Source organism: Puccinia triticina, chromosome 7A (assembly GCF_026914185.1).
Source record: "Puccinia triticina chromosome 7A, complete sequence".
In the NCBI taxonomy this organism is placed as follows: Eukaryota; Fungi; Basidiomycota; class Pucciniomycetes; order Pucciniales; family Pucciniaceae; genus Puccinia; species Puccinia triticina.
The window spans coordinates 1,849,502-1,877,388 of NC_070564.1; the positions used below are offsets into that span (position 1 = coordinate 1,849,502).

The 27,887-nt window shown below is 47.0% G+C and overlaps 6 protein-coding genes across 6 annotated transcripts; 3 read left to right on the top strand and 3 right to left on the bottom strand.

The window, feature by feature from the left end:
- Positions 1–1,165: 1,165 nt before the first annotated feature.
- Positions 1,166–2,761, top strand: PtA15_7A225 (uncharacterized protein; the record flags this gene model as incomplete). Its single annotated transcript, XM_053170810.1, has 8 exons — positions 1,166–1,295; positions 1,365–1,419; positions 1,507–1,569; positions 1,639–1,901; positions 2,006–2,155; positions 2,254–2,317; positions 2,499–2,581; positions 2,649–2,761. 8 exons carry the CDS (start codon positions 1,166–1,168, stop codon positions 2,759–2,761), a joined length of 921 nt encoding a protein of 306 aa, XP_053022054.1.
- Positions 2,762–7,446: 4,685 nt separating this feature from the next.
- PtA15_7A226 (uncharacterized protein) lies at positions 7,447–8,275 on the top strand (the record flags this gene model as incomplete). Its single annotated transcript, XM_053170811.1, has 2 exons — positions 7,447–7,661; positions 8,149–8,275. 2 exons carry the CDS (start codon positions 7,447–7,449, stop codon positions 8,273–8,275), a joined length of 342 nt encoding a protein of 113 aa, XP_053022055.1.
- A 4,279-nt stretch (positions 8,276–12,554) lies between these two features.
- PtA15_7A227 (uncharacterized protein) lies at positions 12,555–14,076 on the bottom strand (the record flags this gene model as incomplete). Its single annotated transcript, XM_053170812.1, has 4 exons — positions 12,555–12,707; positions 13,455–13,591; positions 13,660–13,803; positions 13,866–14,076. 4 exons carry the CDS (start codon positions 14,074–14,076, stop codon positions 12,555–12,557), a joined length of 645 nt encoding a protein of 214 aa, XP_053022056.1.
- A 1,739-nt stretch (positions 14,077–15,815) lies between these two features.
- Positions 15,816–19,292, bottom strand: PtA15_7A228 (uncharacterized protein; the record flags this gene model as incomplete). The annotated part of the gene is made up of 9 exons (XM_053170813.1): positions 15,816–16,035; positions 16,165–16,922; positions 17,028–17,217; positions 17,326–17,671; positions 17,767–17,898; positions 17,989–18,639; positions 18,865–19,032; positions 19,111–19,204; positions 19,266–19,292. 9 exons carry the CDS (start codon positions 19,290–19,292, stop codon positions 15,816–15,818), a joined length of 2,586 nt encoding a protein of 861 aa, XP_053022057.1.
- Positions 19,293–20,083: 791 nt separating this feature from the next.
- Positions 20,084–23,020, bottom strand: PtA15_7A229 (uncharacterized protein; the record flags this gene model as incomplete). Its single annotated transcript, XM_053170814.1, has 11 exons — positions 20,084–20,248; positions 20,341–20,472; positions 20,568–20,594; positions 20,685–20,754; positions 20,828–20,936; positions 21,015–21,066; positions 21,154–21,252; positions 21,346–21,715; positions 21,806–21,839; positions 21,961–22,933; positions 23,009–23,020. 11 exons carry the CDS (start codon positions 23,018–23,020, stop codon positions 20,084–20,086), a joined length of 2,043 nt encoding a protein of 680 aa, XP_053022058.1.
- A 2,130-nt stretch (positions 23,021–25,150) lies between these two features.
- On the top strand, positions 25,151–25,798 carry PtA15_7A230 (uncharacterized protein; the record flags this gene model as incomplete). The annotated part of the gene is made up of 2 exons (XM_053170816.1): positions 25,151–25,646; positions 25,713–25,798. 2 exons carry the CDS (start codon positions 25,151–25,153, stop codon positions 25,796–25,798), a joined length of 582 nt encoding a protein of 193 aa, XP_053022059.1.
- Between the last annotated feature and the right edge of the window lie 2,089 nt (positions 25,799–27,887).

A 27,887-nucleotide genomic window follows, 5' to 3' on the forward strand; every position in this document is an offset into this window, starting at 1 on the left:
CAAGTCGCGCGAGGTATGGCAGCCAAACTGCCATGTTTGGCAAGTTTGGCATGCCGCTATTGGGTGTAACACACCCTTGAAGGATGTCCCCCGCGCGCGCGGGAACGATCCTTCAAGGAGGGAATATGCCAACTACTCAGGTGGAGATTTTGACCCGACCCGCCCCGACCCGACATTTACCTCGGGTCGGGTTCGGGCACTGTTTTCCGACCCGAACCCGACCCGTTTACATCCTGACTCGGAACCCGACTGTTCTTCCAATGCTCCAGTTCCTGCAACCAGTTCCTGCAACGTTGCTGGAACTTGGAAGGGATAAGTAATGCTGTCAATGTTGAAGTCCAACAAGTTGCGTACATGTCAGCATCCTTCGAGCTCTACTGTGTATCGAAATCTCCTGGAGACAGAGCAAGGCAAGACTTCCCCAGTCTGTATGGAGCTGGTAGGTAAGGTCTGATTGCGAGGGCTTCCGGTCGCCCGGTGTTGGTCGCGATTAAGCTTTTGATAAACCTAGGAACCCACATCCCTTCATAGATACAAGACTCAAGAATGTGGCCGACTGGAGTGATCACATTGCCATGATATTCTCAAACCAGCAACTGACAGCCCGAGCGGGATCGGATGCCATCCTCATCCCTTCCGTTGACGCAGCGAAGACTGGTTACCGATATATGGTAGCGCGTCTGCGTGATGGTCATTTGGATGAGACCCCTTGTCGAGTGTTGTCGACCGATGACTGGGCTCCGTGATGCTCCTGATCTAGCCGAGCAAAGCAGCAACTGCAAGTTTCACTACTCTCGCCCTAGTGCAGCCATCAAAATGCTTATTATAAATAGGGGGCCCTTTCCCTCTCCAAAATGCTTTCTTCTCCAGAAGGCGACTTTAGAGCTCTTTCAGCCTTTCCACTTTTACACAAACATCATAGCAAAATTTTCTAGTCTTTGAGGCATTCAAGATGAAGTCAATGCGATTGCGTGTTTTCCTCCTCTTACTTGGCATTTTCGCACTGATTTCGTTGACGATCGCGGCTCCCGCCCCCGATGCAGGGAATCCGGATCGTGATGCCGAACATGTACCAAAGCCTGAACCTGAACCGAAGCCAAAACCTGAGGGCACGGAGAAAACACCTGACCCTAAACCGAAGCCGAAGGCAGGAGATAAACTGCTGATGGGGATCGGAATAACTGCTGATGGGCTGAAGGGTAAAAATCCAAACGAACCCAACGATCCTGTGGATACCCAGGGTCGATACAAGAAGGTTGTTACGGACTACTTCGCGGTCGTAACGCCTGGAAATGGTAAGTAATTCTCTCTGAGGGTGCCCATGTTCCTGAATATAGGATTGAGTAAATCTGGGATCATCGTAGAAATGAAATGGAGCTTCTTGGAAGAAAATAAAGACCAGTACACATTTGATCTTGCGTTCGTCCCACTTCCTCTTTGACCATTTCTCTCTCCTTCCCATAGTTCATTCATCTACCAACACCACTCTCCCTGGTCTTATTTTAGTGATGAAATTGCCAGATATGCTAAGGATTACAAGAAACAGCTTCGCATACACACTTTCTTTGCGTAGGTTCCACAAGTCGATCACTTTCTTTTAATTGATGTGGTGCTCAAACTTGGTGTTTTCTTTTGCAGCAAGGACCAAAATCCAAAATGGGTGGGCGATTTGAAGCCAGATGACCTCGAAAAAAAAATGAACGCAATCCTGGAGAAAGTAATCAGTCAGTATGGTCCACAAGCCATAGGAGCTGATATTGTCAATGAGATTCTGGACGACCAGGGTGCTCTAGCCAAGGACAACCCCTGGTACAAGGCACTTGGAGACAAATGGCTCACAAAAGTTTTTACCCACGCCAAGCAAGTCCGCGATAAATCCGCCCCCGGCATGCTGCTCTTTAGTAAATGGTTTTGATTCTTCTCATTAATTTTTATCTGGAGAAGTGATAAGCTTATCAAAGCAGCACTTGAGATTTATGTACTGACCCAAAGTTATTTTTTTTAGTGAATGATGTCAGTACTGAGGGTATAAATGCCAAATCAACTGGCATGCTTCGCATTGCTACCGACCTTCATAAGGCTGGACTTCTAGATGCCGTAGGATTTCAATGCCACTTTATTGTAAATCAAGGAGATGACCCAACAGTCCCAAAAGGTATAGTCATAATCCTATTGTGTCGAGCAGCAAATTTTGTGCAAAGTTGGTCTATCCGAGAAAATCATTTGATGTTTGATGATTGGTTTCCCCTACAGACTTCAAGCAAAATTTGGAGCGTTTTACAAAAGAAGGTATGACATGCTTCGCTGGCTATATTCAGTATTTTTATTATCTTGTTCACATATTAATTATCTGGTAAACATTGATTTAAAATTGAAGGGTTAAATGTGGCCCTCACAGAAGTGGACATCCGAATTGATATGAAAGGCCAGCAAAAGCCAAGTGATGCAGATGTAAAGAAAAAAACGGATGCTTATAAACTTGTTTATGAGACATGTAGGCAGGTGAGGGGATGTGTTTCAGTTACTACCTGGGGAGTAACTCCCAAGGATTCATGGATCGGTCACAATAATGTATTCCCAGGTAAGGTTGACTGCATATGCTTGAACGAGTTTGGGAAACCCCAAACTTACTTTGCCTTTTTTTACAGGGTTTGGAGAAGCTACTCTTTTTGACAACAATTTCAAACCAACTCCGGCAATGGAAGCACTCATTCAAGATGGATTTTTCCCCAAGATTGGTGGAGGCAGTGGAAAGCCATGAAAATGAATCTTTGCTTTGTGTATGATTACATACCACATGTTCATGCAGCCATCATTACACATGTAAAACTATTGAAACCCCAGCATTTCCCATACCACCCTCTGTCAAACAAAATTCTTTTCTTTGAATCATTTTTTTCTTTCATGTACATACATCTCCAACCTAAACTGTTTTCCATAACCAATTCACTCTGTATGTAGACAATTTACAAACTAGCATGTACAAAAAAATGTTTTAGATCAACACCAGGAAAAATGTTATTTCGCCTTCCCTCATTGCCCATTGGCTGCATATATGATTCTAATCTGTACACCAATAACAGTCTGACATCCAAACATTTTACACCTTGAAATGATGACATGACAAAGTTAACATTCCAAATCATTGGCCAAGAATTGATGTGGCAATCACCCAGTTCACATTGCTGTCTTGAATACTATTTTCATCAAATATTGTCATTAATATCACCCTATTTTCTCAACAATCAGAAATAGTGGTCCCAGAAGAATTTTCCCAGCTCAAATACTCTGCAAACTTTTGATACCAAATGTAATAAATATAGCATTAAGAATCCAACTTGAACTGGGCTCATGTAGGAGTAAGCAGAATTTTGATCAGTGTGCAGAGAAATGAGCAGATCAGCCACTGGGCATTTAGTAGTGGCCAAGGCTTTGTTTGGTGTCAGCATAAATATTAGGGGTATATATTAAGGCCCCGTTTGGAGCCAATATAATTGCACAATATAATCTGGAAACTTGTGACATCTGATCAAGTTTTGGCGGACCTGATCAGATGTCACATAGGATGTCATGCAAAAAAACTCATATATTGCCTGGATCATATTGGCTCCAAACGGGCCCTCATGCAATTATGGTGTTCAAAGTTGGTTTGCATAATTTTATGCATGCATAAATCATAAAATCATAAAAATATTTTGGTGAGGAAATTTTGCATTACAGCTAGCCTAGAAGAGCTTGCGACTTCAGTCGTGAGCTCTGGAAGTTTGTGCCGCAGCGGTGAAAGTTTTGCGCAGCTGTAGGGACCGTGCACGCGGACCGTGGTCGGGGGGTCACGGGGGAGCCCGCAGGTACATAGCGCCACCGATCCCCTGCCACCCACCACCATCCAGCCACCACCGCCATTGAATCCCACACCGCCGTCGCATCCACCACCGCCGTCAAATCCCCGACCACCGTTGAATCCCCCACCGCCGTCGCATCCACCACCATCCAGCCACCACCACCGTCGAATCCACCCGTTCAACCACCACCCCCAAATCCACTTCATCCGCCCATCGGAACGATCCAACGCAGGTGAGTATTTTCTGTTTATCATTGATACTATCAGGAGCACATAAGCCTTACTGATAACATCCGTAAATTATCTAGCTTGAGGATGGATAACCATGAACAATCCCTTTCTCCCTCCGATTACAGTGAATGGCTCCACCACCCACTTACGCCACCTGCGGACCAACACGTGCCCCTGCCGTTTGACGGGACTGCTCAACTAGTTTGAATTCACTTGCAGCATTTAAAGAAAGGAGAGGATGAAAATACAAAGAGAAAGTTAAAAGAGAAAGTACAACAAACAAACTGTTATCTGAACCTTGTTTTGCTTTAATTTAATGTACAGAAGTAGAAGGGGAGGAATAAAAAGACGGTGCTGAAGATAAAAGAGAAAGAAATCAATTGAAAAAGAAGGAAAGAGAAGAGCGAGAAAAAAGAGAAAGGAATCAATTGAAAGAAGAAAAGATGAGAGCAAGAGGAGACAATTGTTCATTCTGTGTAACCACAGCCTTTGAACAGGCCTCTCATAAGTTCGGGTGTGAAGACAAGTCTGGTGAAGACCTCAATGGCCTCCCCATCGGTTTCACCTCCATCAAGCTCTCCATGTCGCCGCAAGGTAGCCTTCGGGACGCTGAAGGCTTTCTCGATTGGGTTCTTGTCGGGCGAATAGGCAGGAAGATACACAAGGAGACATCCATGGTCGTCAACGATCTGTTCAATGTTGCCATTGTGATGTATTTGGGCGTTGTCCATGACGAGGATGCTTCGGGGTCCTGGGAATGGGTTCATATTAGGAAGCTTCAAAGATCAAATGATCAGTTTTGGATGGAAGCTTAGTTAGGATCAAGGAATATTTGACTCACCAACACGTGCTCCAAGTAACACTCAAAATCAACGCGCCTGACGTTTTCGGGCTGTACCATCACTGCAACGAGGCCACCAAGGTCCACGGCGGGAATCAAGTTGAATCAATGGGTGGCTCGGGTTACAACAAGCCGGGAGGTCCTCTCGCCCACTGGAGCCCAGCCCCGAGTGCGTATTACGGCATCCAGACAAACCCCGCTCTCGTCTTTGAAAGAGAAGTGTTAGGGACATTAGTTACTGTAAGAGATTGGGACCACACGGAGAGACGAAAAAAGGATAAAACCCACCAGTGAAGACAAGCCATTCAGGGTCAAAGGTTGCCATCAGTAGAACGTACTTTGCTCGTTGAGTTGGGTCTTGATTTGCGTTTACCTTTCTCATGGTTTTTTGACTGAGCTGGAGGCGTTCGTGAAGCTCGTTTGAGATAGTTTGTAGGGAGATTTGGAGGTTAAATTGTTCGAATAATGACTGCTGGATCTCTTGAAGATAGATGGTTGGGTCGTCGGTCACCAACTCCAAGAGGAATGCACGTTCTTCTTCGCTGAGGGCTAAGGGTTGCCCTCTTCTTTCGTAGGTTTCCGGGTTGTTGACAACAGAGCAAGTCACTTCGTAGAGAATACGCCAGTGTCTGAGGGAATCAGAGCTGACCTCGGATCCATTTGACACATTAATGTCGGCAAGGGGTTGTCCATCAAGGGCCGCCCGAACAACGGTGTATTTGAATGCGGCAGTATACTTGACATACATCGACGGCGGTGAGGGGAGTGGTGGGGTGTGTATTTTTTTGGTTCAGTCGTGCACTGCTCTTTGGCTATGAGGGGGCGGTGGGGAGGGGTGTGGGGCTGAGGAGGATGGCGGTGGGGGGGATTCGACGGTGGTGGTGGATGCGACGGCGGTGGGGGATTCAACGGTGGTCGGGGATTCGACGGCGGTGGTGGATGCGACGGCGGTGTGGGATTCAATGGCGGTGGGTGGCAGGGGATCGGTGGCGCTATGTACCTGCGGGCTCCCCCGTGACCCCCCGACCACGGTCCGCGTGCACGGTCCCTACAGCTGCGCAAAACTTTCACCGCTGCGGCACAAACTTCCAGAGCTTGCGACTGAAGTCGCAAGCTCTTCTAGGCTAGCTGTACATAATCAGACAGTCCATTCTGCGCGCGGTACTAAACTTCTAGTACTCGTGTCAAGGAATTGTGTATGGTTCTTCATGACTGTACTCAGTACACTTAAAACACACCATTTCCTCTAGGGTGTATAGGAAAACTTGCGGTTTTCTCAGTCCACCCGAGTCTAGGGAGGAATTGAGTTTGTAGTTTGTAAACTCAATCAGGCTAGAAGAGTATCGGCAGATTGTATTGTTTGTGAGCATAAATGAGGTGGGTAAGCAAGGCAAAACCTAAAACTCAGGTAAAATTTTTAAATCGAGCCTGAGCCCTTGGCGCGAAACCCTAAACCTCCATTTATAATTTTGCACACAAAAGCAAGCACAACAAAGTACCGATCCTTAAGGCCCCCCTCAACTAGGCCTCCATATAGCATTTAAATGAGCAATGATCCTCTTCGTGTCGGCCAACTCGGCCTCGGTGTACACACGGATATCCAAGTTTATTAAAGACACAGATTTGCCAGAACTGTAAAAAAAAATTCAAGGGTTCCCCCTGTATGTACACAAACTGAGAGAAAAAAAAATCATGGGTTTCCCCATTGGACAAAAAACCAATGCAAAATCCACAATGAATCCAAAACAAAAAATGCAGCTCTCTATTCTCAACCTAGCCTTCCAACATCAGCAGTGCTGTGCCCCCAGGCTCAACCTCCAGCCCGCATCAAGCGTGCGGGTCAAAAAGGTTGGACATGAAGGCCCCCGGCCTGCAGCAAAGGCTGCTGACCAGTGGGGGGCCCACTCTCTGCCCCTCAGACTGCGCACGCGCAACAGCGGAGGGGTTGAGGACAATGGATAGCTGGAAGTGCAGCATCTCCAATTGCCTGGGGAAACAGCTACACCGCCAAGCTACCGCCTTTTAAGCTCTCCGCTCCCCATCAGGCCAGAACGTTCTCTCCCCTCACGCAAATGCCACGCCACACCGCTGTCCCGTAACTGTAATTGATTCCACGGCAACACACCAGCCTTCGAGAATTTCAAGCCTTTATACATACTCTCTTCCCCAATATTTGGCCTCACCTGGACCCAACCCACCCCGCAGCCCTTGCAACGGTTCACTGTTGAGACCGTTGCAGGCGCCAAAGCGGCCTCCACACCAAACCTGGTGATTGCCAAACCTAAGGCCAAGTTCTTCGCCAAGCTCCTTGCCCCCCATCTCGCCGAGCTTGACGGTTCCTCCTCACACCCGCGAATCCAAGATTGTCAAACGGTTGTGGGATTCCATAGTCATCTTTGCACTGGCTGACGTATTGTATCATGATTGTGCGAGTTTTTCCCCTCCCCCTCCTCTCTTTCCTACACCCCATTTACTAATACATCCAAAAATTCCACCCAATGCCAGATTTGACAAACAGAAATTTGATGATGAGATGATTGCCACATTTTCCTCCTCCTATTTCGAAGAGGAAATCTACAACTTGCAACCCGACTTGCTCCAGCAGCTCGCCAGTCTCATCAAGATTTTGCCGACCTCATTCTTCCCCAATCAAACCAGATGGATTCCGTTCAGGATGAAGCAAGAGTATGCCATTATATCAGCGCTCACCATCCTCCATCGGGCTAACCTCTCGGACTCCTCCCTCTGGTTCGTTTTTTTGAGGAATACAGCCAGCTAGCAGCTTTCTGAGTGCTCGGAGCAGCGGGCTCCACTTCCTCGAGTAGATCTTGCGTCTCTTTGACGGGTTCAAACGGCCCGCCCGATTCCCATCTCAGCAGGACCACCACCATCACTCCTCGCATCCCTCCCAGCCAAGCCATCCGTCGAGGATAAGCCGGGGCTCAACGGCCGCGTTGGGCTACCATCATCAGGCCTAAGGCTTGCAGGACCTGTACCCGTTCTCAAGTTCGACGAATAGCTCCGAGGTCTTTCCCACCCGCTTATCGTCCACCTATACCTCGGCCATACATTACCTAGATGAACTAAGGCCGGAGGCAACCCCGGAGGGAGAGGGATATTCAATCGTCGATGAGCTTTGAGAACGATACAGCCCCGGGGTCGATGTTCATGCTGTTGTTGAGTCCTTCCACTTTGAACAAGTCCACTACTGGTTCCATCTCCAAACACGCTACAGCCGGATCTCAGAAGATGGCCAGGACAAGCAGACCACCATCCTGGCTCTCAGCTACTATCTATACAAAGATCTCTTCGACTTCCGGGCCGCACTCACCGAGAGCTTCCCAGACCAAGAAGTCAGTTGAGATGGATCGACCAATCTCTCCCGGAAGCGGACAGACAATGTAATTGGTCTGTGCACAGATGGTCAAAGATTTGTCCACCTATCTGCACAAAATTTGTGAGCTGCCACTCTATGTACACCCAAGAGTCCGAGCTGATGTTGTACAAATTACTGGGCCCTCAGGAGAGATGCGGAGACGGAGAGAGACCCTGGCAATCTGGGTCTGGGGGATGGCTTGCCCACTGAGGTAGAGGGTTCCCTCCCGTTGAACCATTTGGCCTTATGAGGTATGTGTTCATCACACCCACATACAATTCCCCTTCTCCACCTGTCCTTGATGTGAGCTCAATCAACTTCTTTTTTGTCTATGTTATGCTCGGCTAGCCAATAACACCCCTACACACAACATACCCTTCTCTTGGCCGTGCAAGGGGCAGAGGAGAGCCAGAGCGGATTGTCTTGCAACATAACTGGTACGATCTAACAGCTACGGCCGGCACTTCGATATTTAGATATGCTCTGACTCAGCGAAATTCCGGATCATATCTCCAGGGAGTCAGTAAATAAAATTAAGCCACGCCGTTGGAATAGTCACCCCCATCAGCCATTCTTTCTTCTATTCATCCTCTTCATATGAATGGAATGCTGTATGAGACTGCATTTTTTGAATCATGATGTAATTATTTCACATCACCTTATGCTGATTTACTCCAAATGATTACTGCCCACCTATCTGTTATATTAATATACGTGACACTTCCCCTCCATCATGGTATTGCAGCCCCTACCATGCCCAGCTTACAGTCATAAGAAAAAAGAAAAAAGACTGGGTTTAACTTGTAATTTGGGACATATAATTGACTGTCAGTTCAGCTTGCAGAATCAATTCAAGGTTGTTACTTCTACCAATTTTTCACTGCATAGCAGTTAAATGTGATGGAATATCTAAAATATTACCCTTCAATTGAAAGATTACTGTGAATAGTTGAGCAGACATGAGGCTTAATTTAAATGAGCAGAGTGTTGAGGCAATTGTAACAAACATATGTGCCATGTGGTCACCCATGTCTAACATATCTCATCAAGTGGAGAGTTCCAAAACAATGAGATGAGCTTTGCCACCTTAAAAGATTAGACTCAGGCTGAAAGTGGACATTGTTGGGGTCATACATGTTTGTTCTAGGAGCCTCTTAGCAAACAATTCAAGTGGTATTGGTGGGGTGGTTTCAAGAATCAATCAAACTACAACTTGTATGTGCAGCGGCGAAGCCGCCTTGTCCTCTAGTAAAGCTTATAACAGGAAGATTTCCAACGCCCCAAATCGCAGATGTCATCTTTCGAGACCCCCAAGGCGTTGCGTAACGATGCCCCCCCGACCCGAAAAGAGTGACCTAATAACCCATCAAAACCGCCCTTGCGCAGTACATCCTGTATCCTGCGTATGGTGGCGGACCTCGTGAGGTGGTGCCGGATCCCCCCTTCGTAGTAACCAAACAGAGAAGTGACCGAGCCCTGTGCCTCTATGAGTCGTCGTTGTATCGCCTCGACGGGGCAAAGCATGTTCGTCAGGCTGTGAAGGACCAATTTTTGAGGTCTTCCTGGTGCGGCGGTCTTCGCGTTTCGAACAGTAATGTACATGTTGCGGCCAACAGCAGTCTGCATCTGCCGTACATCCGATGTGAGAACGGAGTGTTCCATCCTGATGGGTCTTATCTGATCGTGATAAGTGATTTCTCCGATTCGAGCCATCCCCCAGAACGCGACTATGACCAAATCCCTAATCGCCACATCCTTTTTTGTCCCGGAGGCCAATGCGTTGCATAACCATACCATATGCTTCAGCATCATCGCCGGTTTCTTCTGCCTTGGGGGCATGGTTGCATCAACCTTTGCAGAAGCCTTCAAAATGTATTCTATCCGCGTATCGGAAACTGTAGGGAACCTCTTCTTGTGAAAGGCGTGCCACGCCTTCAATCCGTAGATGTAGTTCTTGACCGAGGTCCAGTTAATCTTCTTCGTGTTGTTTGTATACCGACTCCGGCCAGCCCAAAAACAGAATTCTTCCGCGTCGTCTGAAGATATCGGTAGGGTGAAATCAGCGGAAGTTGTCTGACTTTTAAAAACCAAGAACTTTTTCACAGCACAGTTGTAACCGATTAGCGTCGACATCGCCCAGTTCGACAAGATGTGTTTATCTATGGTACGTAAGGCTACGTGAACGTTACCGTTTCGTAAGAAAGCGCTCAATTTTGATTCCCATTTGGGGTCATTCATAACTAATATCTAGACGGACACGGGAAATAGAAGCAAGAAGAGGATAATGACGGGGAAAACGGTTATATCTGGTCCAAAAGTTGTTGATTCAATTGGAAAGGTTATCAGGGAAAATTGACGAGTTTTCAGTACTACAAGAGATTCAGGTGAGTACCTCTAAGCCGGTCATTATATAAAGTGGTACAAAATTTTTCCCAAATCTTCGGGAATCTCAAACAAGCACCGGTTAATGTCTTGATGTGTTCCCTTTATACCCCTTGACAACGCATCCGCCGTGTTATCTTCTGATTTGACCCTTTTAGCTGTTAAATCAATCTGTTCGATCATTAGTATGGACTGTATAATCTTCCACTCGTTGTTGACTGCAACATCCCCAGATTTCTTGTTCTCAATCACGGCCAGGGTTGTGTTATTGTCTGTCCATACGATGAGATTAGAACCCTTCTTGATCCTCTTCTCTTTTTTCAACATCAGGAGGCCAAGGCGTATAGCAACCGTTTCCAACCAGGCAATATTCCGCCTGTCTGCACTAATTTCATCAAACAGTTTCAATTGCGACCATAGTCGTCCGATCTTGATTCCGATTCCAAAACTAGTACTTGCATCGCCTACCCATTCAATGTTCACCGGTAGTCTAACGGGTATTAATCTAGTCCGTTCAAAATTTAGGAGGTTGTTATACCATATTTCCATGTCTTCCAGAACCTCCTTCGGCGCGGACCTTTTTGCAAACTTATGTTGCCATCCGGCCATCCATTTGTACAAGCTATTCAAATATGCCTTAAGTTGCGGCAAAATGTACGCCACATGATTCAAACGACCCGCCAATATTTCGATATCGTTAAACAAAAATATTTGCACTTCAATTAACAATACTGCAACTTGTTTGATCCGCTCTTGTAACTTTGCTTCTGGTAGTCGGACCGTTTTGTCCGTCCCGTTCCAAATGAATCCAATAAACTTCTGTTCCTCTGAGAATTCGGAACATTTGTCTTGATTTGTTTGGACGCCTAGACGGGTCGAGTAATCCACAATATCGACCATTTTCGTTTTTGACGTTGCACTTTTCACAAAAAGGTTGTCGTCAACCCACCGAAAAACTTTCACTAGGTCAAATTTATCCTCCATTATTTCCTTCCATGCGTCCGCCGGTCGTCCGAAAGATCCACATCCCGCCACGCCCCCAAATGTGATACGTGTATCCAAATATAAATTTTCTTCCAGATCTTGTACAACCAAGAAAGGCCACTGTGACGGATGCGTCGGAATTTGCCGATATGCTTTTTCCCAATCAAAAAGCGCTAAAGCTACCGGTTTCTGCAGATGCTTGAAAAATTGTGCCACTGTCTTGAAATCGTCCCACGTCGTTTGGAAATCATCTGAATCGACAAACAAGTTCACCGAAGGAATATCTGGATCGTTTTGCGGAAATGACAGATCATTTATCGGTCTCACTGACCCATCATTGTTCACTACGGCACCTAGCGGGGATGACCTAAAGAATTTGAATTTTGTATTCAAAAACTTTTTTGAAAATGGACCGAACATCCTCCTAGCTTTTACTTCTTTTTCGAAAGACTTAGCTATTTTTTCCGCAGCTAGATGTGCCGACTTATGATTTGCCGGAACATAACAGGGAATCAATCCCAAATCGTGAATTGGTATCCCTTGATGAAAACCTTCTTTAAAACCAAGAATCATGTCTCTATAAATTCCGTCAAGACTTGCTGCTTTCAAAGCGTATTCCCAAAATGGAATATTCATTTCACATTCGACTTTCTCCGGCCAATTTAGAGTCCTTTGCTCCGCAACTGATACACATCTTAAGACAAAAATTGATAAAAATACAAGTTCGTCAGAAAGAAAATAAATGAAATCGGGACATCTTCCTTGAAAAGATAAAACAAAAGTGATAAAAAACACAAATAAAAATATGAAAAGTTAAGAGCCAAACATCTCGTATGGATTTAATATTGTCGTAAAAAGAGAGACAACATAAAATCATCTTAAACTCAGGATAAAAATCCTTACTTGTTGGAATTGTTCGAGCCTGAACCGCTAGCCGGAGGATTCGAGTTTGATCGCCTTTCATTATAACCGTCAACCCAATGGGACCCTTTATAACCCGATCTAGCTCTCTTCTTCGACTCCTGAGACGAATGATTATCATTGGTCGATTGCTGAGATTTCGCAAATTGGTTCGAATGATTATTCAGATTCAACTGCTTCCCTTGAGTTATAGGATGATTGTTCGACGCTGGCGTATTGTGAAAATTATTGGCTTGCAAATTCAAACAAGGATTTCCTGTCATCGGATTGATATGGCAGTGACCATAGTTCGGTGCGTAATAATTTTCATCCCAGTTCAATTCGCCGAAATTTTGACAAGTATTGTAGCAACTCTCCACAATATCTTCTTTAATTTTTGAAATATCAGGGATTTTGAGGACTCCGTTGACGTTAACTCGGCTAGAAAACGTTATCTGACGCATGATCATATTGTATCGAAAACCAATCATAAAGCATCTGGTGTCCGATATTTCATCCACATTCTTCTTGTGCTCTAAAAGTTTATCAGCGAACTTCTTATTGTTATACACATTTATCAAAGTTTGAATGAAATCTCTATGGTTGAATGTCCAGTGAGAATGAGTCATGTGCCATTCTGGCACAAACGGGTAACCCCTATAGTTCGTGACTGCCGACGACTCTTCATTCTTCGGTCGTTTCTCCACATGCCAAGAAATCGCGTTCCCTCGCCAAATTTTGTTGAAAATGGTAAGCGGAAGTGGACCACGCAGCTTCTTGATATTCTCATCTAAGAAGGGTGCATAACCGACGTTATCGTGTGAGGCTCCAATGCCTTCAGCATAATCTAGACCTCCATCGTTCGCCTCTTCTTCTGGTTCCACTGATGCCACACCAACGTTCTGTTGCTTCTTAGGATCCAATTCGCGAATAGCTTTTAGAAAAACATTCGCCATAACTGTATTTCCCGATACTTGGGCGGCCAAAGCTTGCTCCAACAATACTGATATCGGATCGATTGGAGTCTTTCCAACATCTACAACAGTATAAATTGTCAATTCCCATCTTCGATGTGGAATAGAAGTTTATCATACATATACTAACCTGGAACGGCTTTCATGAACTCTATGAAGTCTGGTTCAGCAGCATCTTGCTTGTCCTTTCCACTCGTGTTATCTTCCTCATCATCGAACACTAAAGGATCCTCACGGATTTCAACGGGTACGTCTCCCAGAACCGTATCTTTATCTGAAGATGCCATATAAATAACGAACATCTAATCAGTTTCCTTGTTCCTGGAGAAATCTCACAGTTGTTCGGTTCTGGTTCCCAATCATCCTGAGATAAAATCGAAAGGTCTGATGGTACTTCGCTCCACTCACCTGCTGTACCTTCCTCGCTGACTACCGGCAACGGTACTAACGACCTATGTACTTCAGTCGTGTCTCGACCACTCGAAGAGGATTTCGACTTCTTCGCTGCGGCGGTTGCGGCTCTTGTCACGTTTGGTTGGTTGACCATTCTAAATACTGAAGAAGTTTTAAAAGAATTTAAGAAGTCTTTAGAAGTAAAATAAAAAGTTGATTTATTTGTTAAAAAGTTGATTTATTTGTTAAAAAGTTGATTTATTTGTTGCCTTTGCGTGAATAAATCAGATAGGGTGAAAGCGGGACTGGTAGAGCTGGTGTGTGGGACAAAGTATGAAGTCAACCGTGCTGACTTCATATAGCTTTCCACTTGCTCTTCGTCTGCGGCAGACGCTCGGGCCTTTCATTCTTGACTGTCCCCCGGTCTGCCTCAGAACAGTCCGCTTCCCCTTTGCGCTCATGGACCTAGGTACTCTCGCAGTTCCTAGCTCTTGTACCATCAATCATATCCCCTGCAAAAAAATTTTTATGATTTTATGATTTATGCATGCATAAAATTACGGACTTACTTCGCGCACTGCGAAAAGCTCTTCGCGCACTGTGCAGTCCGCGAAGTTTGCAAACACTTCGCGCACTGCGCGTGAAGGGCGCAACTTTTTCAAATTATTTTTTGACCAATCAATAGAAAAGCCTATTGTTGTCCTCTGTGAATTTATTTGGAGTTTTTTGAAGCTTCCTTGTATGCTTAAAAATCCCACCAATAAAAAAAACAAGTACAGCCATTTGGGGACCTGGAATTCATATTCCCACCAGTCAAAAAATCCAAATAATTTAGTGAATAATGATACATATGAATTCAAACTTTTTAGAATTTTTTGGCCACTTTGTGCAAGAATAAGGCTTTCAAAAATTAGGAAAGTTCACCACTTACTGGCGCATTTTGGCATATCTTGAGAAACAGTTACTGGTTTTTGAAAGCCTTGTCCTTGTACAAAGTGGCCAAAAAGTTCTAAAACTTTTAAATACATGTTTAATATGATTCTATAAATTAATTGGATTTTTTGGCCTGTGGGAATATGAATTCCAGGTCCCCAAATGGCTGTACTTGTTTTTTTTATTGGTGGGATTTTTAAGCATACAAGGAAGCTTCAAAAAACTCCAAATAAATTCACAGAGGACAATAATAAGCTTGTCTATTGATTGGTCAAAAAATAATTTGAAAAAGTTGCGCCCTTCACGCGCAGTGCGCGAAGAGCTTTTCGCAGTGCGCGAAGTAAGTCCGTAAAATTATGCAAACCAACTTTGAACACCATAAATTATGCAAAGTTGGTTTGCATAATTTTATGCATGCATAAATCATAAAATCACAAAATCTTTTTTGCAGGGGATATGACAGTCTGATTATGTAATACAAAATTTCCACACCAAAATATTTGTATGATTTTATGATTTATGCATGCATAAAATTATGCAAACCAACTTTGAACACCATAAATATTAAATGGGTAAAATATAAAATCATTTCACAACTAGGCAAGCAAGGTGTACTGCTGTTCCCATCAACATTGGCCACATGAGTCAGCAACAAAATAACAATATCATGCTTTTGACAAAATGAGTACCCCAATTTATTCATACATTTTTGGTGTACGTGAGTTCGGTTTGTAGATTGCAGTTGAAGTTAGCAACATTGGCAAATATCAGGGGTTCTCTAGGGTCATAAATCAAGTAATAAGAAGATGTGTTTTACATGGCCGCATAGGCTTCAATGACTGGCTACAAAGCACCAAAGCTAAATGCACCACCAGCCTTTCTAATTTTCTACCCAAACAGAAGATACAGAGACACAAGTAAACAGGATTAAAAGAAAAGCTACAAGATCTATACATGATTTTAGGTAGAAAAATGTGCCATCAATTGGGAGTTTTTGGAATTCAGACTGATAAACTGATGCGGGCCATCGTCATCGACCAGGACAGATTGAGGGGGATGTTGATCTGGGTCTTGAACTAAGACCGATTTTCCTTTCTCGTTCGATGGGTGATCACGATGGCAATAGGGGGTTGGTTTGAACTCGTTAGGGCTCAAATAGATCGTCTTCGGGAGCTCATATCTGTCGTCATTCATGCACAGAGCCCGACAAGACATACAGATCAATTCTCGTCGGTCTGAAAGATTTCATAGGATTTTGTCCACGAAGACACGGTGACGAAGTGAGGAAAACAGAGGGGATGTAACTGACGATTTTAATCCATTTGATTTGCCCCTACGCATCAAGTAGTTCAAAAATGATTTGATCACTTGAGGGTCTTTGCAGATCTTATCGAGTTCGACCTGGCACTCTGGATCCGAGTCATGAGGAGGATCGGCTGATGATTGATGGGGAAGCGGGGCTTTATGACTGTCTTGTGCTAAAGCAGGGGGCTCATGTAAGTCGTCGACGATTTCCCACTCGTCGCCACGATTCCCGTCAAACGAATGGGAATGATCACGGAGATCGTGGTCTGGATGTCGGGTGGCGAGCTGGTTCTGAGGCGGGTGGGAGTCGGCGATCCAGCGCAGGAAGGAGGGCCTGTCGACGACAACGAAGCCGACGAGGTCACCGAGCAAGCCGATGCCAACCTCGGCATGGGTCTCCGCCGTCCGGCCAGAAACGAAGATCTGAGCCACCTCCTGCACGGCCCCAGCCAACCTCCGCTCGATCTTGCAGAGGTCAACCACGTTGAATTGGTGGTGGATCTGCTGACCTAGAACCATCACCCCTCCCCCCACTCCCTCCTCCATCAACAGTCGGTCGATTAGATGTAAGCGCCCCTCGTCGTCCAGGTAGCCAATGTCCCCCGTCGCAAACCAGCCTTCGGAATCCACCGCGGACAATATTCGCTCCTCGCTGGTCGATGTACCCGGGATTAAATACCCCTGGAAGACGTTCGCTCCTCGCACGTATACTCTTCCTTCTTGGAACCCTTGAGTAGGCTTAAGTCCATCCACTTTCTCCAACTTTCAATTCAACTCATCCGATGAGAGATAAACAGGAGACCCACATATGAACTCCTGAATACATATATCGCCGCTCGTCTCAGAATGATAAACCAAGATGCTTACTTTGATTTCACAACAGGGTAACGGAGGACCTACGTGTCCAACTTGGAAGTGATGGGAGCCGTCTTCCACCGTGATACAAGCCGCTCCACAGGTCTCTGTGAGTCCGTAGCCTTCAGATATCTTGACGCTCAAGCTGGCTGATAGTAGTTCAGCAACGTCTTTTGAAAGTGGTGATGTTCCACTGACGATCCTAAAATTATCAAAACAAACCCGCCAATATGGAGTTTTTCCCCTATCAGCGGCTGAATTGCCAAGTGAAATCATAATTGATAGTTGCAGATGGGAGCAGATGGCTGACCACTTGAGGCGGCCGCCCAGCTGGTCGCGAAGATACCCCAAGACAAAGCGATCCCATAGCCAGATCTGTTCGCCAAAGCCAGCCTTCAGCATTTTGAGCTTGTGTTCGATTGCCTTGTTGAGCAGATAGCTCTCGACGGGGTTCTTGAAGGAGCTGAAGTTATTCAAGAACTGCAAGCGTCGGTCGAGGATCTGGTGGGTCAGAAAGCTGGGCGTCGTGGCCAGAAACGTCGGCCGGAGCACGCTCAGATCTGACAAAAATCGCGGACTCTCTAGTGAGCTAAAGCCGATCGAGCCGCCCTGATTTAGCACCCAAGCTTGCGTCTGTTTTTCGTAGATATGGTGCACTAGTGTTTCGATTTTTTTGTATGTGTGACAGACAAGAAAGTATGGACGTCAGCGTGTTGCTAGGTGTAATTGCAGACCAAATCTAGCAACTGACGGGGTAAGTAGGAGAATTGAACAAGATCTTGAATGTGCAGATCTCTCAGTCTTTCTTGTTGGACCAAATAGTTGAATGCGGCTAAGTTTGCGGCGAAATTAGCATGGCTGAGTACGCAGGGCTTTGGATCACCTGCACGGTTTTGATCAACATAGAAAAAATCAGTGAGCATCCAATTTGTTCTTGCGGAAGCGAAAAGGAAGGGGAGACGTGGATGCAAACCAGTAGTTCCGCTCGAATAAACGATCCCAGCCAGAGTCCTCGGTCCTGGTCGTAGAGGATTGAGATTCTCAGTCTCGATGACTTTCTCAACCTCAAGGGTTTGATCGAGTGCGTCGATGGGGAGGGAGGCCCGGATCTGGGTATGGCCGATTCGGGCGACTTCTTCCAGACTATAAAAACTCCATCCGAGTTGGAGAGCAACCAGTCTTGTGTGAGAGGACAGTTGAAGCGGGTCGGTGATGATGTAGATCGGCTCGGATGGCCGCATTCCGTGGCGAGCGGAGGAGGAAGACACGGATGGCGGGCCCTGAGAAACTCGGGCTGAATGCCTATTCCTAGAGCTCGAGCTCCCAGACTCGAAAGCACTCGTCCCCGCTGCTTCGTGGGGTGCCGTTTTCTTGGCGCCTCTGGCTGGCGGACTCCTGATGCCTGAGCGCGGTGAATCGACATGGTCAGAATCGAGATCGCAAGACTCGACCCGGGAGCTCGTAATCTGATATCGCCTCTGATGATCGCGGTATCCGGCTAGCCGATGGAAATTGTGGGTGCTCAGGATGACGGCACGCGGGCGAGTATCATTGATGATCTTTGAGGCCGCTTGTGCTGGGAGTTGGTCGTTGATCGAGACGACCGTGATCGAAGTGCGATACGCTGCATATTCAGAAATTGTCTATCATCAAAACATTTTTTTGGATTGTAAGCTACAATACAGTTGAGATGAGAGGCCGCATGATGGTTGATTACCACGGCATACACCAAGGGAACAAGAAGAAGAACGAAAGGAAACAAGCTGAACCCAACATGGAATGCTTGGACACCAAAGAGCCACCCTCGGTCTATCCAAGACATCCTGTATTTCCGAATGATCAGACGAACCAGGGGGGAGGTAAGACGGCCCGAAAAGCTCGATCAAGCCGGCCGAGAGGTCCCGAATCCTGGCCAAAACTTGAGCGTATGAGAGCCACTGATACTCGGGTTGAGGTTGAGCGGGTTGGGGGGACGAATGGTCCCAAGTGAGTCTCGTCCCAATACAGTTACTCGAGCCTACATAAGGGTGTTGGGCCGGAGAATAGGGATATTAGCGCAGTCGAGCTGTGGTACCCTTATCGGGGATTCACCTACCACCGGCAAGTGAATATCCCTTGAGGAACGAATCCCACAGGGTTGGCACGCCATCATCTTCGGGCCCGATAAGTTTCGAATGGCTTGAGTTATCCTGCAAGGAAGGCATCAGCAGCTTCAGCAGAACGAGCGATGATGGAGCAAAAAAGACTGACTGGTTGCTGGCCAGCTGGAAGGGCCATGCTCTGCCAGTTGAGGTGAGATGGATGTTCTTCGTGCCTTTCTCTGCTAGTTGCAATCCAGCAAAGATGCTTGTTTAAGTGCCCATCAACATCTCCCTATAATTTGCAGCATCAACTCGGATAAGGGGATCGCGGTGAAAGGGAGAATAGAGTTCCCAAGGTTTTTCACACTTCCAATTTGCAAAGTTGGCTCAGATTTCAGGACAGACGCAAGCTCAAAAGTTTGGATGTTCTATAGGGGGCTTCAAAATGTACAAAGAAACTACGAACAACTGCAGAAGCCAAGAAATCATCCAGTAAAAAAAATGGAGAATCTGGACTGATCAGGCAAACACAAGCCCATATACCTGATCCGCACAGATTCTCTCCTGGGAGATGAGCCAAGAAGGCAAGAGATGTTTTTCGAAAGGCGATGGAAAGAGGGTGTAAAAATAAATTACTGCAATGACGAAGACAAACCGAAAAAAGAGTATCTCGATAAACAAAGAATCATCCACATCAAATAGCGCTGGTTCTCACGAATGAGTGATGAAAGGAGGAAAACATTGGTCAAGAGAATAAGAGCCATGTGCATCAAAATCCCAAAAAAGGCACAGTAGACAAGCGAATTAACGGGATGGATGATGGTATCTTTCCTGTAAAAAGCTAAGAAGAAAACAACAAGGAGAAGGTTGCGGATATAAAAGGAAACCACCAATAAATCAAAGAGAAAAGGGAGTTGAAACAGAGCATTAAACGGAGAGGGAGAAAAAGGTACGAGAGGGAGCAGAAAAACGAGGAGGGAGGAAGGTTTAAGGAGCCGGAGAGTAGTTCGGGGGAGGGACCAAGACGGGATAGCCTTTAGTTTTTCCCTGGCCCTGTTCGATCTCGACCCGGATATTGAACTCCATCTCGCCGGATTGGTCGACGACACGGACCGCACAGTAATTCCTTCGCGGCATAAACCGTTGGTTTTTCTTTAGATCCTCAACCCAAACCAGAGAAATATATCAGATAATCCTCTTGTCCCCATGTCAAAAGAGGGGTTAAACGATGTGGGTTATCTTACCAGACTTTTCCCATTGGTGTCGAATTTAAACAAGTCAACCATGTCCTCGGCCGTTTTTGCACTCGAAAGCGTCTTGTGCGTCACACGAGAGAGCGCGCCCATCATGCTTATCAAAGCTGCAGGCGGAGGAGTCTATCAACCACCCATGGCAGAGTCAGCATCAGCCTTAAATCGGGAAACAACCCCTCCCGGAAGGACGAGTGGGGGGGAGAGAAAGTGGTACTCACATTGACGATCGCGGAGGAAACAATGTTCTTTGAAGAAAAACAGCTCTTGGTTATTCACTGATTCATCTCGGGTTTTTTTTGGTTGATGGCCAGAAGAAAAGGGGGAAAGCTAATTACCAGCATGTACTTTGGATCTTGATCAGGCTTGAGCTGCTTGCCGTGAGTAAACAACCTGCCGACGGCGGCGCTATTATTCAACAGAGAGAGATATGCACGTTGTTTAGAAATGAGCATTGGCGAGGAGGGGGCGCGGAACTCACCAATGTACGTCGCCGCTCAGGAAGGTGATTCTCAGCTTCAGTATCAGTGCAAGGTTCTGGCACTCGATGATGAACCAATTTCGCTCTTGTTTGTGCGATTGCGCGCACCCTGGATACAATGCACACAGTGGAGAAGCATGGGTCAATCGGGAATCTCAACGTCTATTGCAGAATCTGTACCACCCACAATGGTCATTCATGTCGTCAAGCAACTCCGGATCCGCATTGAAATTATTATACTGCATTTTCATGTGAAGGCAGCCATCTAGCATTCAGCAACACGAAGTCTGCTTTATGGAAACAAAGAGGAGGAGTGGTGTACTTACAAATCCGGGTATTACACCCAGTTTGCGGATTGCTTTAAACACCAGCCGGTCCGGCTTCTCGAGAATCTTTTCAGCAAACACCATCCTAGGGTAAACAATCTAGATTCGTATTCAGACACATTCAAACAAGGCGGTCAAGTGAGTAAACGGGCAAGGAAGGCAAGGGAAAAAAAGAAGACAGATGTGACTGACGGGGATGCCGAGTTGGACGACGAGATGCCCTACCCCAGCCGGAATACGATCGCGACAGGCCTCGAAGACGATGCGATAGGTTTCAGGGCTGCATATCTGATTCTTCATCCTTTCAGAGCGACAGTCGAGCAACAGGATCCAGGCCTGGGGCCCGAGGTAGGACAATATCGAGTGGTTTCGCGAGTGGATGTAGGGGCCGACGGTGCCGAGGACCAGACTCGGATGGACATCCAAGCTCGTCGGCGACGTCTCCGTGATCCCATCCACCTTGTCCACAACGAATAGTTGGAATAGCAGGAACCAGAAGTATCCCCGGTTCCCGATTGCTGAAAACACTGGCGAAGATTGCAGGTCGGGTGGATATGAACCACTGAAACATATCAATCCGGATCAGTACTTACTTTTGTTTCACATGGCAAAGAAGCAGTAAGCATATAGAAACGGAGAAAAGGGGGATTACAATCCATCTATCAGGTCGTGATCATCCAACATATCTATTTTAAACATAAGAAGCAGGGGTTCAGGTGAGCAAAAAGATCAAGCGAGGAATTCTTAGTAATAGCAGAGCCAGAACCAAGGTGTTTTACCACTAGACAGATTGAAGGCAGGACTGACTGATCATGGGTATACACGAGATGGCTTTGCCAAAAGCGCCGGAACGGAACCAGTTACAATAATGGGAGAAGAAGAACCGGTCGAGGGCAACGGACATGGGTTGTGTCATCTGAGCGGTTTTCTTGACCTCTTGGTCTTTCTCCTGAAGCCAGCCAGAGAGCTCGGGTTCCTTAGCAATGGGGTCGCAATAGAGCTGGTCGCCGCCGCCGATCATGACGTGGAAGGGCAGGGCCTTGTGTCTGTCGAGGAGGTCGTTCCAGACGGGGTCTGGCCCGTTGAACGCGCTCTGGTCGACCCCGGCCGAGAAGCCGTTGCAGGAATGGGCCGCCCAGCGGAAGTTCTGGTTGACGGCGGGCACGTAGAAGGCGATCTGGGCGCCATGGTTGATCGAGTATCGCACCCGCGTCTCCCGTTGGCCCATCGGAATGACCAGTCGAAACCTCCAAAAGCTGTAAGAATCAGACGGCCCGTGGTATACATAGATCCGGTCGGCAGTCGCATCCTGCTGGATTGTTGAGCCAGGAAGTTGGGAAGGGTCTGGCGAGGAATCGAAGGTCGAGTTCCATTGCATCTGAAGCATCGGGCTGGGCTCATAAACGCTCCCGGTATCCGCGGTCACCACACAACAGAAGCCGAGCCAGGTATTGTTATGGAGATCGACACTGTCGTATCGGAGCATGGGGCCGCACATGAACTGAAGATGAGGTCGGAGGGCCCGTTTGGTCGTCGAGGGAGATCCGGGTGGTAGGCGTGAGGCAGAGGATGTGCTGGGGGTGATGGTGAGATGTTGTGCTTGATGAGCTGGATCTGAGGAATATTCTGCTTGAGACGACAGGTGTGATGGTGCTGGGTAATCGTCGGGTGAGAGGTCATCAAGATCGTCGGGAAGTGGCTTGGGCTCGTGAAGTCCTCCATAGTGACTTGCACGCGCGGCTTTTTCTTGCTTTTCTGCTCGATACCTTGCGCGTAACCCCTAGTTGCAGAAAGTTGGAAAGAAACTCAAGTGAGCAGCTGAGAAAACAGCAGGAAGGATGGCCACTGCGCTTACTTGCTCATCCATATGATACTAGCGATAGCGTGTTTTACGAGGAATACTTGACGGACTAAAGCTACGGCTTCGTTTGTTCCAACGAAGATAATTAGCAGGATTGATGGGGACACAACAGCAAGGCCGATATGCGTACCTGGGATATTCAATTCTCCGCGGTTTGGCTATCACGCGTCGATAGTAAAGAGGGACAGGAGAAGTGTCGAGTCTGGATGTGAAAACCACGTCAGCCGGGTACATACAGAGCGGAGAGGAACTGCATATGCGACCGACCTACCCACGTCGATATATGATAGAGGAAGTCTGTATGGGGGATATTGTTTGGGAGCTTGAGCTGAGTACGAAACACACGGTCGTCCGAAGCCCTGGTTCCCGTGTGATCCGCGTCTGCAAGCGGTGAAAGTCGAGCCGATTAGTCGATGGAAGAAGCGTGTCTGTGTATCTGCGTCCCTGATTGGTTTTCGCTGGAAGTCAGCTGGGGGGAGATTGTCCTTGGCCGAGCGCATACATACACCCGCATACACAGCATCACAACTCAGCCGACTTCTGAGAAGGCAGACAAGCCGAAGAGCCAATTATGGTATTCAAAATTGCATATGCCACTGTTTACATAAAATCATAAAGCCAATTTTGGCTGGGAGTCTCCCAGCCAAAATTGCAGTTTATGATTTTATGTAAAAAAATCTTATGCAATTTTGAATACCATAAATGGGGGTGTTCAAAGTTGAAATCATAAAATTTTCAATGCATAAAATTGTAAAATCATAAAACTTTCAAGTGATGATTTCATATGTATCATTCTAGAAATGTTGCTCTAATTTGAGTGCTTGGGTGCAACATATTTTTTTCAGCTTAGAATTTTATGATTTTATGCAAGTCAACTTTGAACACCCTAAATGCCAACAACTCAGCATGAGTATCATTTAGAGATTGTGATCTCTGCTTGCAGCTTGAACTCAAGATGTAAATGTCGCAACAAGAGTACACAGGCGGCGCACTTGGCAAGAAATGAAACGCCGCCCAGATGCCAGTGCCATTCTGCCGTCCCGGTGCAGCACCGGACGTCCCCCTGGCATCCCCTCCCACAGGTGCCACCGGATGAGCACCCCGCCGCTAACTTAACACAAGTCCCTTCCTTCCGAGGAGGCGCAAAGCGCCTCCGAAGGAGGGACTTGAATATAATGTCCCAAATCTTGCGTGAGCGCAACCAGCCATTTGGCTGGGGAGGGCATTACAACCCCCAAATCACCCACAAGCGCTCTGATTCTGGTCACGCCTCCCAGACCATTGAAAAGCTTGTGATTTTTTGGTATATGTACGGCCCTCAAAGCTCCACATTTCCATAGCATTAGGAAACTGTGGGGATGGATAAGTATTGGGCATTGGAGTGATCCGCCCAATGCAGGCCCAGATAAACTCTCGGATCGATCTGCTCCTTATGGCTTAAATAGCAAAATGCATACATCATAAGCCATAAGCGCCACCAATTGCAAATATGTACATATTTCATTAAATATACAATTTAATACTTCAAGAGCTGTGGGAGTCTCCCTGATCCAACAAGAGTAGAATCCGGCGGGTCATCAAAATCTAATTTCCCAAATGTGTAAGTGCCCTTGCAAAAATAGCTGCTGAGCAGGCCATTTATGGCCGAATTTCCCCCAAAAAAATCCAGTAGATGCCCAAGATGGGCAGCTACAACTGTGCCAAAAGGCATTGAAGAGAGTTCATTTATTTATTTTTAACTTTGTGCTGAGTTTATTTTTTATCATTTCCCTGCCAAAATTTGACTGTCCTCAGGCCGCGGGTCCGACTTTACAAGTAAGCCTCTCCTTCGGAGAGCGTCCCTTCGGGACGCGGGGTCGGGCCCCCCCGACCCTCCGATTGAGAGGCTTAGTTAAGCTCAACCCCGCCGCCGCCTCCAAACCCAAAGCAGCCCACAGCCGTCCCTCCAGATCGTAGCTACCCACAGCGCAGCGCCTCCCTGGCCATGCGGTAGCATCGGAGCAAACCCCTGCCGCCCCGGCCAGGGTGCCCCGCAAGCAGCGGTTCAACAACCCCACAACGTCCCCCCCCACTGGGACACCACCTCGGTGTTCACACATGTTAGAAACACCCCAGTGCCGTCACCCAGCCACTCAGATGGCCCACCTGCGTTCGCTCCCACACCTAGCCCCGTTCCAGACAGCACTGACACCTCACCTCCAGGACACCCACGACCTCTTCTCAACCCTCGTCGCCTCCCTCCAGCTCTCCACCAACACCCGCTTCTTCCGCTCCTACCCCAACTCATTCACCACCAAAGATGCCGCCGCCAACCTCTCCTCCCTCCGCTTCTCCCAGTCCAACCGCTCGACAGACCCCAACGACCCCTCCCGGATTGTCACCACCGCCACCACCACCTTCTCCATGAACCGCGACATCGCAAAGGGCATCTGCCAGCACTTCATAGACGCCCGCCTCATCGAGAACGCCGCTGAACCTCTCAACCCGACCTTCAAGGAGCGCGGCATCTACCAGATCACCCCCAAGTTACCTGCCTCGCGGTTACTTGGAAAGCAATCCCGCAGCGGTTTCCAGTCTCGAGAGCTTTGTGCGACGAAAGTTAAGGCACTGTTGGGGCAGAGTGAGGGACTTGGTATGTCCCATGTGCCATTGTAACCCTCTTGAGAGTGGCTGACACGTCTCTGGCGAATTTTAACAGCTCCTGAGTGCAATCCAACCTGGTACGGTTTCTCTCAATTACTCTTGTTTTTGTGCGGCTCCCTCGGAGTCCTTCAGTGTACATAGTTGTGGTATAGCAAGACTATTTTTTTGCATATGTGTGTGGTTTGGCTTGCACGGGGCCGCGTCTCTTTCTGTGTGTTCACTGGAGGGTGCCTGATTGGTTCCGCGGTGGGAGGGGGGGCGGTATCAACACCGCAAGAGCTACGCTACGCTCAGAAAAGCGGCGTTTTAGCGCAGCAAAGCGGGTGGCCGCTTTTTTAATTTACAAAAAGCAATAGCGATAGCGCAAAATCACTATTGATAGAGCGCAGCGGAAATTTCGCTACGCCAGATGTGATCAGCGCGAAGCGCAGCGACTTTTTTTCGCTTTCGCTACAGTTTAGCGGAGCGTCAGCGTAAAAGCGGCTTGAGGCCGCTTCTATGCGCTACCAGCGGAAAAGGAGCGCCCGCAGCGTAGTGGTTAGGCGCAGCGTAGTGGCTTATCTGCAGATAGCGCAGCGGTTCTGCGCTTCGCCACCCACAGGCTCACCAGGTGAAGCGTGATTACTTAGGACATGCTCAGCATTCACCAGCAAGCGTAAATTTTGCATCTGATCAATTCCTGTTGTGTACCTGGTCCCCATACATACCGATCCCCCAGAATTTAGAGCTCCTCATCTCTCCTTGTATTGATATGTCTCAAGAAATTACTCCAGAAAATTTACCAAAAGCACCAATCACGGGTGATACTACCCCTTCCAATGCTCCACCTGCTGCCCAACCAACAATAAGACAATCTGCGCGCAAGAAAACCCAAGTTTCGACCCCTGGCTTTGTTCTGACGCAATCAGACTCCCGGAGAGCCCTTAACCCGCAGTCATCCTCATCGCATGCAGCCAATAAGTCCAAACGTCCTGCAATCGGAGAAAATGGGAATACTCCAAGTTCAGGTCAGACTAGCACTACCCCGGTGAGTTGTGATGTGTTCTATTAGCTAAATATGTAGTTCTCGGTTCCACGGCCGAAGAAATAAGTATTTGAATTCATTTATATTGAGTTGGCCTTTGGCCATTGGTCTGGGTGTTTATTTTTGTCAGAAACTTGTTTCTTCCCAAGAAACCAACAATCCATCTGGTCCTGAGGAAATCTACGATATGACGCAAGATTCTGATGAAGAAAACAAGAAGGCCGCCGCCCGCACGTTGAAATCAAAGGCCAATAAGAAGGTAGCACCTCGCAAGGACGGAACTGATAGTATCCTGTTATTTTTCGACCAGATTGAATCCACTTTATCTTATAGTTGTCTCTGGTGCCCGAAACTTGTCAAAGCCTCAACCTCCTCCTACTACAACCTCAAGATACATCGCGACGGATCAAACATTAAAGGAACGATTCGAGCAGCATGTCCAGGTAGGCCAAAAGCTATTAGTGCTGGTGCAAAATTGCCCCTCACGGCTGCTCAGCAAGCTCAAGCCGATGCTCAAGAGAACTCTGAGTTGGATAAAAAACCCTGCAATACTGTTGCCTCATATGTGACCAAAGGGCGCTTCGACAACACCACCTTCAACAAGCTCTTGGTATTTTGGCTTGTACGACACTCGCTACCTTGGGCTCGCTTTGAAGACGCAATCCTTCGGATCACGTTTGATTACATGGAGATGCGCACCAAGATATACTCACGTACTTGGGCAGCAACTACCGCGCAAAATCTCTATCTAGCTCTTCGGTGTAGTGTATTGGATGATATCAAGGTAAAGTTCTTTCCTTTGTGTGTATGTTAAAATTCACGAAATTAGTTCCGGAGTTTGAAATGTCTGATGTGTTTGATTAGGCTTCTGAATCTAAAATCAGTTTAGTTTCCGACGTTTGGACGACTAAAGGTGGGCACAAGGCCTTTCTTGGCATATCGGTGTGTTACATCACAAAGAACTGGGAATATCAATGCCAGCACCTATCGATGAAGTACATATCCTGGCATCACAAGGGAAAGTATCTTGCTCTCCCTTTTGCTTGAGTTCTGATCAAGAGTGGTCTTCACAATGAGATAAGTATTTTTTTGTTTCAATATGAACCGGTCAATGAATCAGTGATCTTACTTTTTGCCTGGCTTGTCCTTTTGACTCTTAATTACATCCTAGCCAAAACAACCAACTCGGGATCAAACAACTTCACC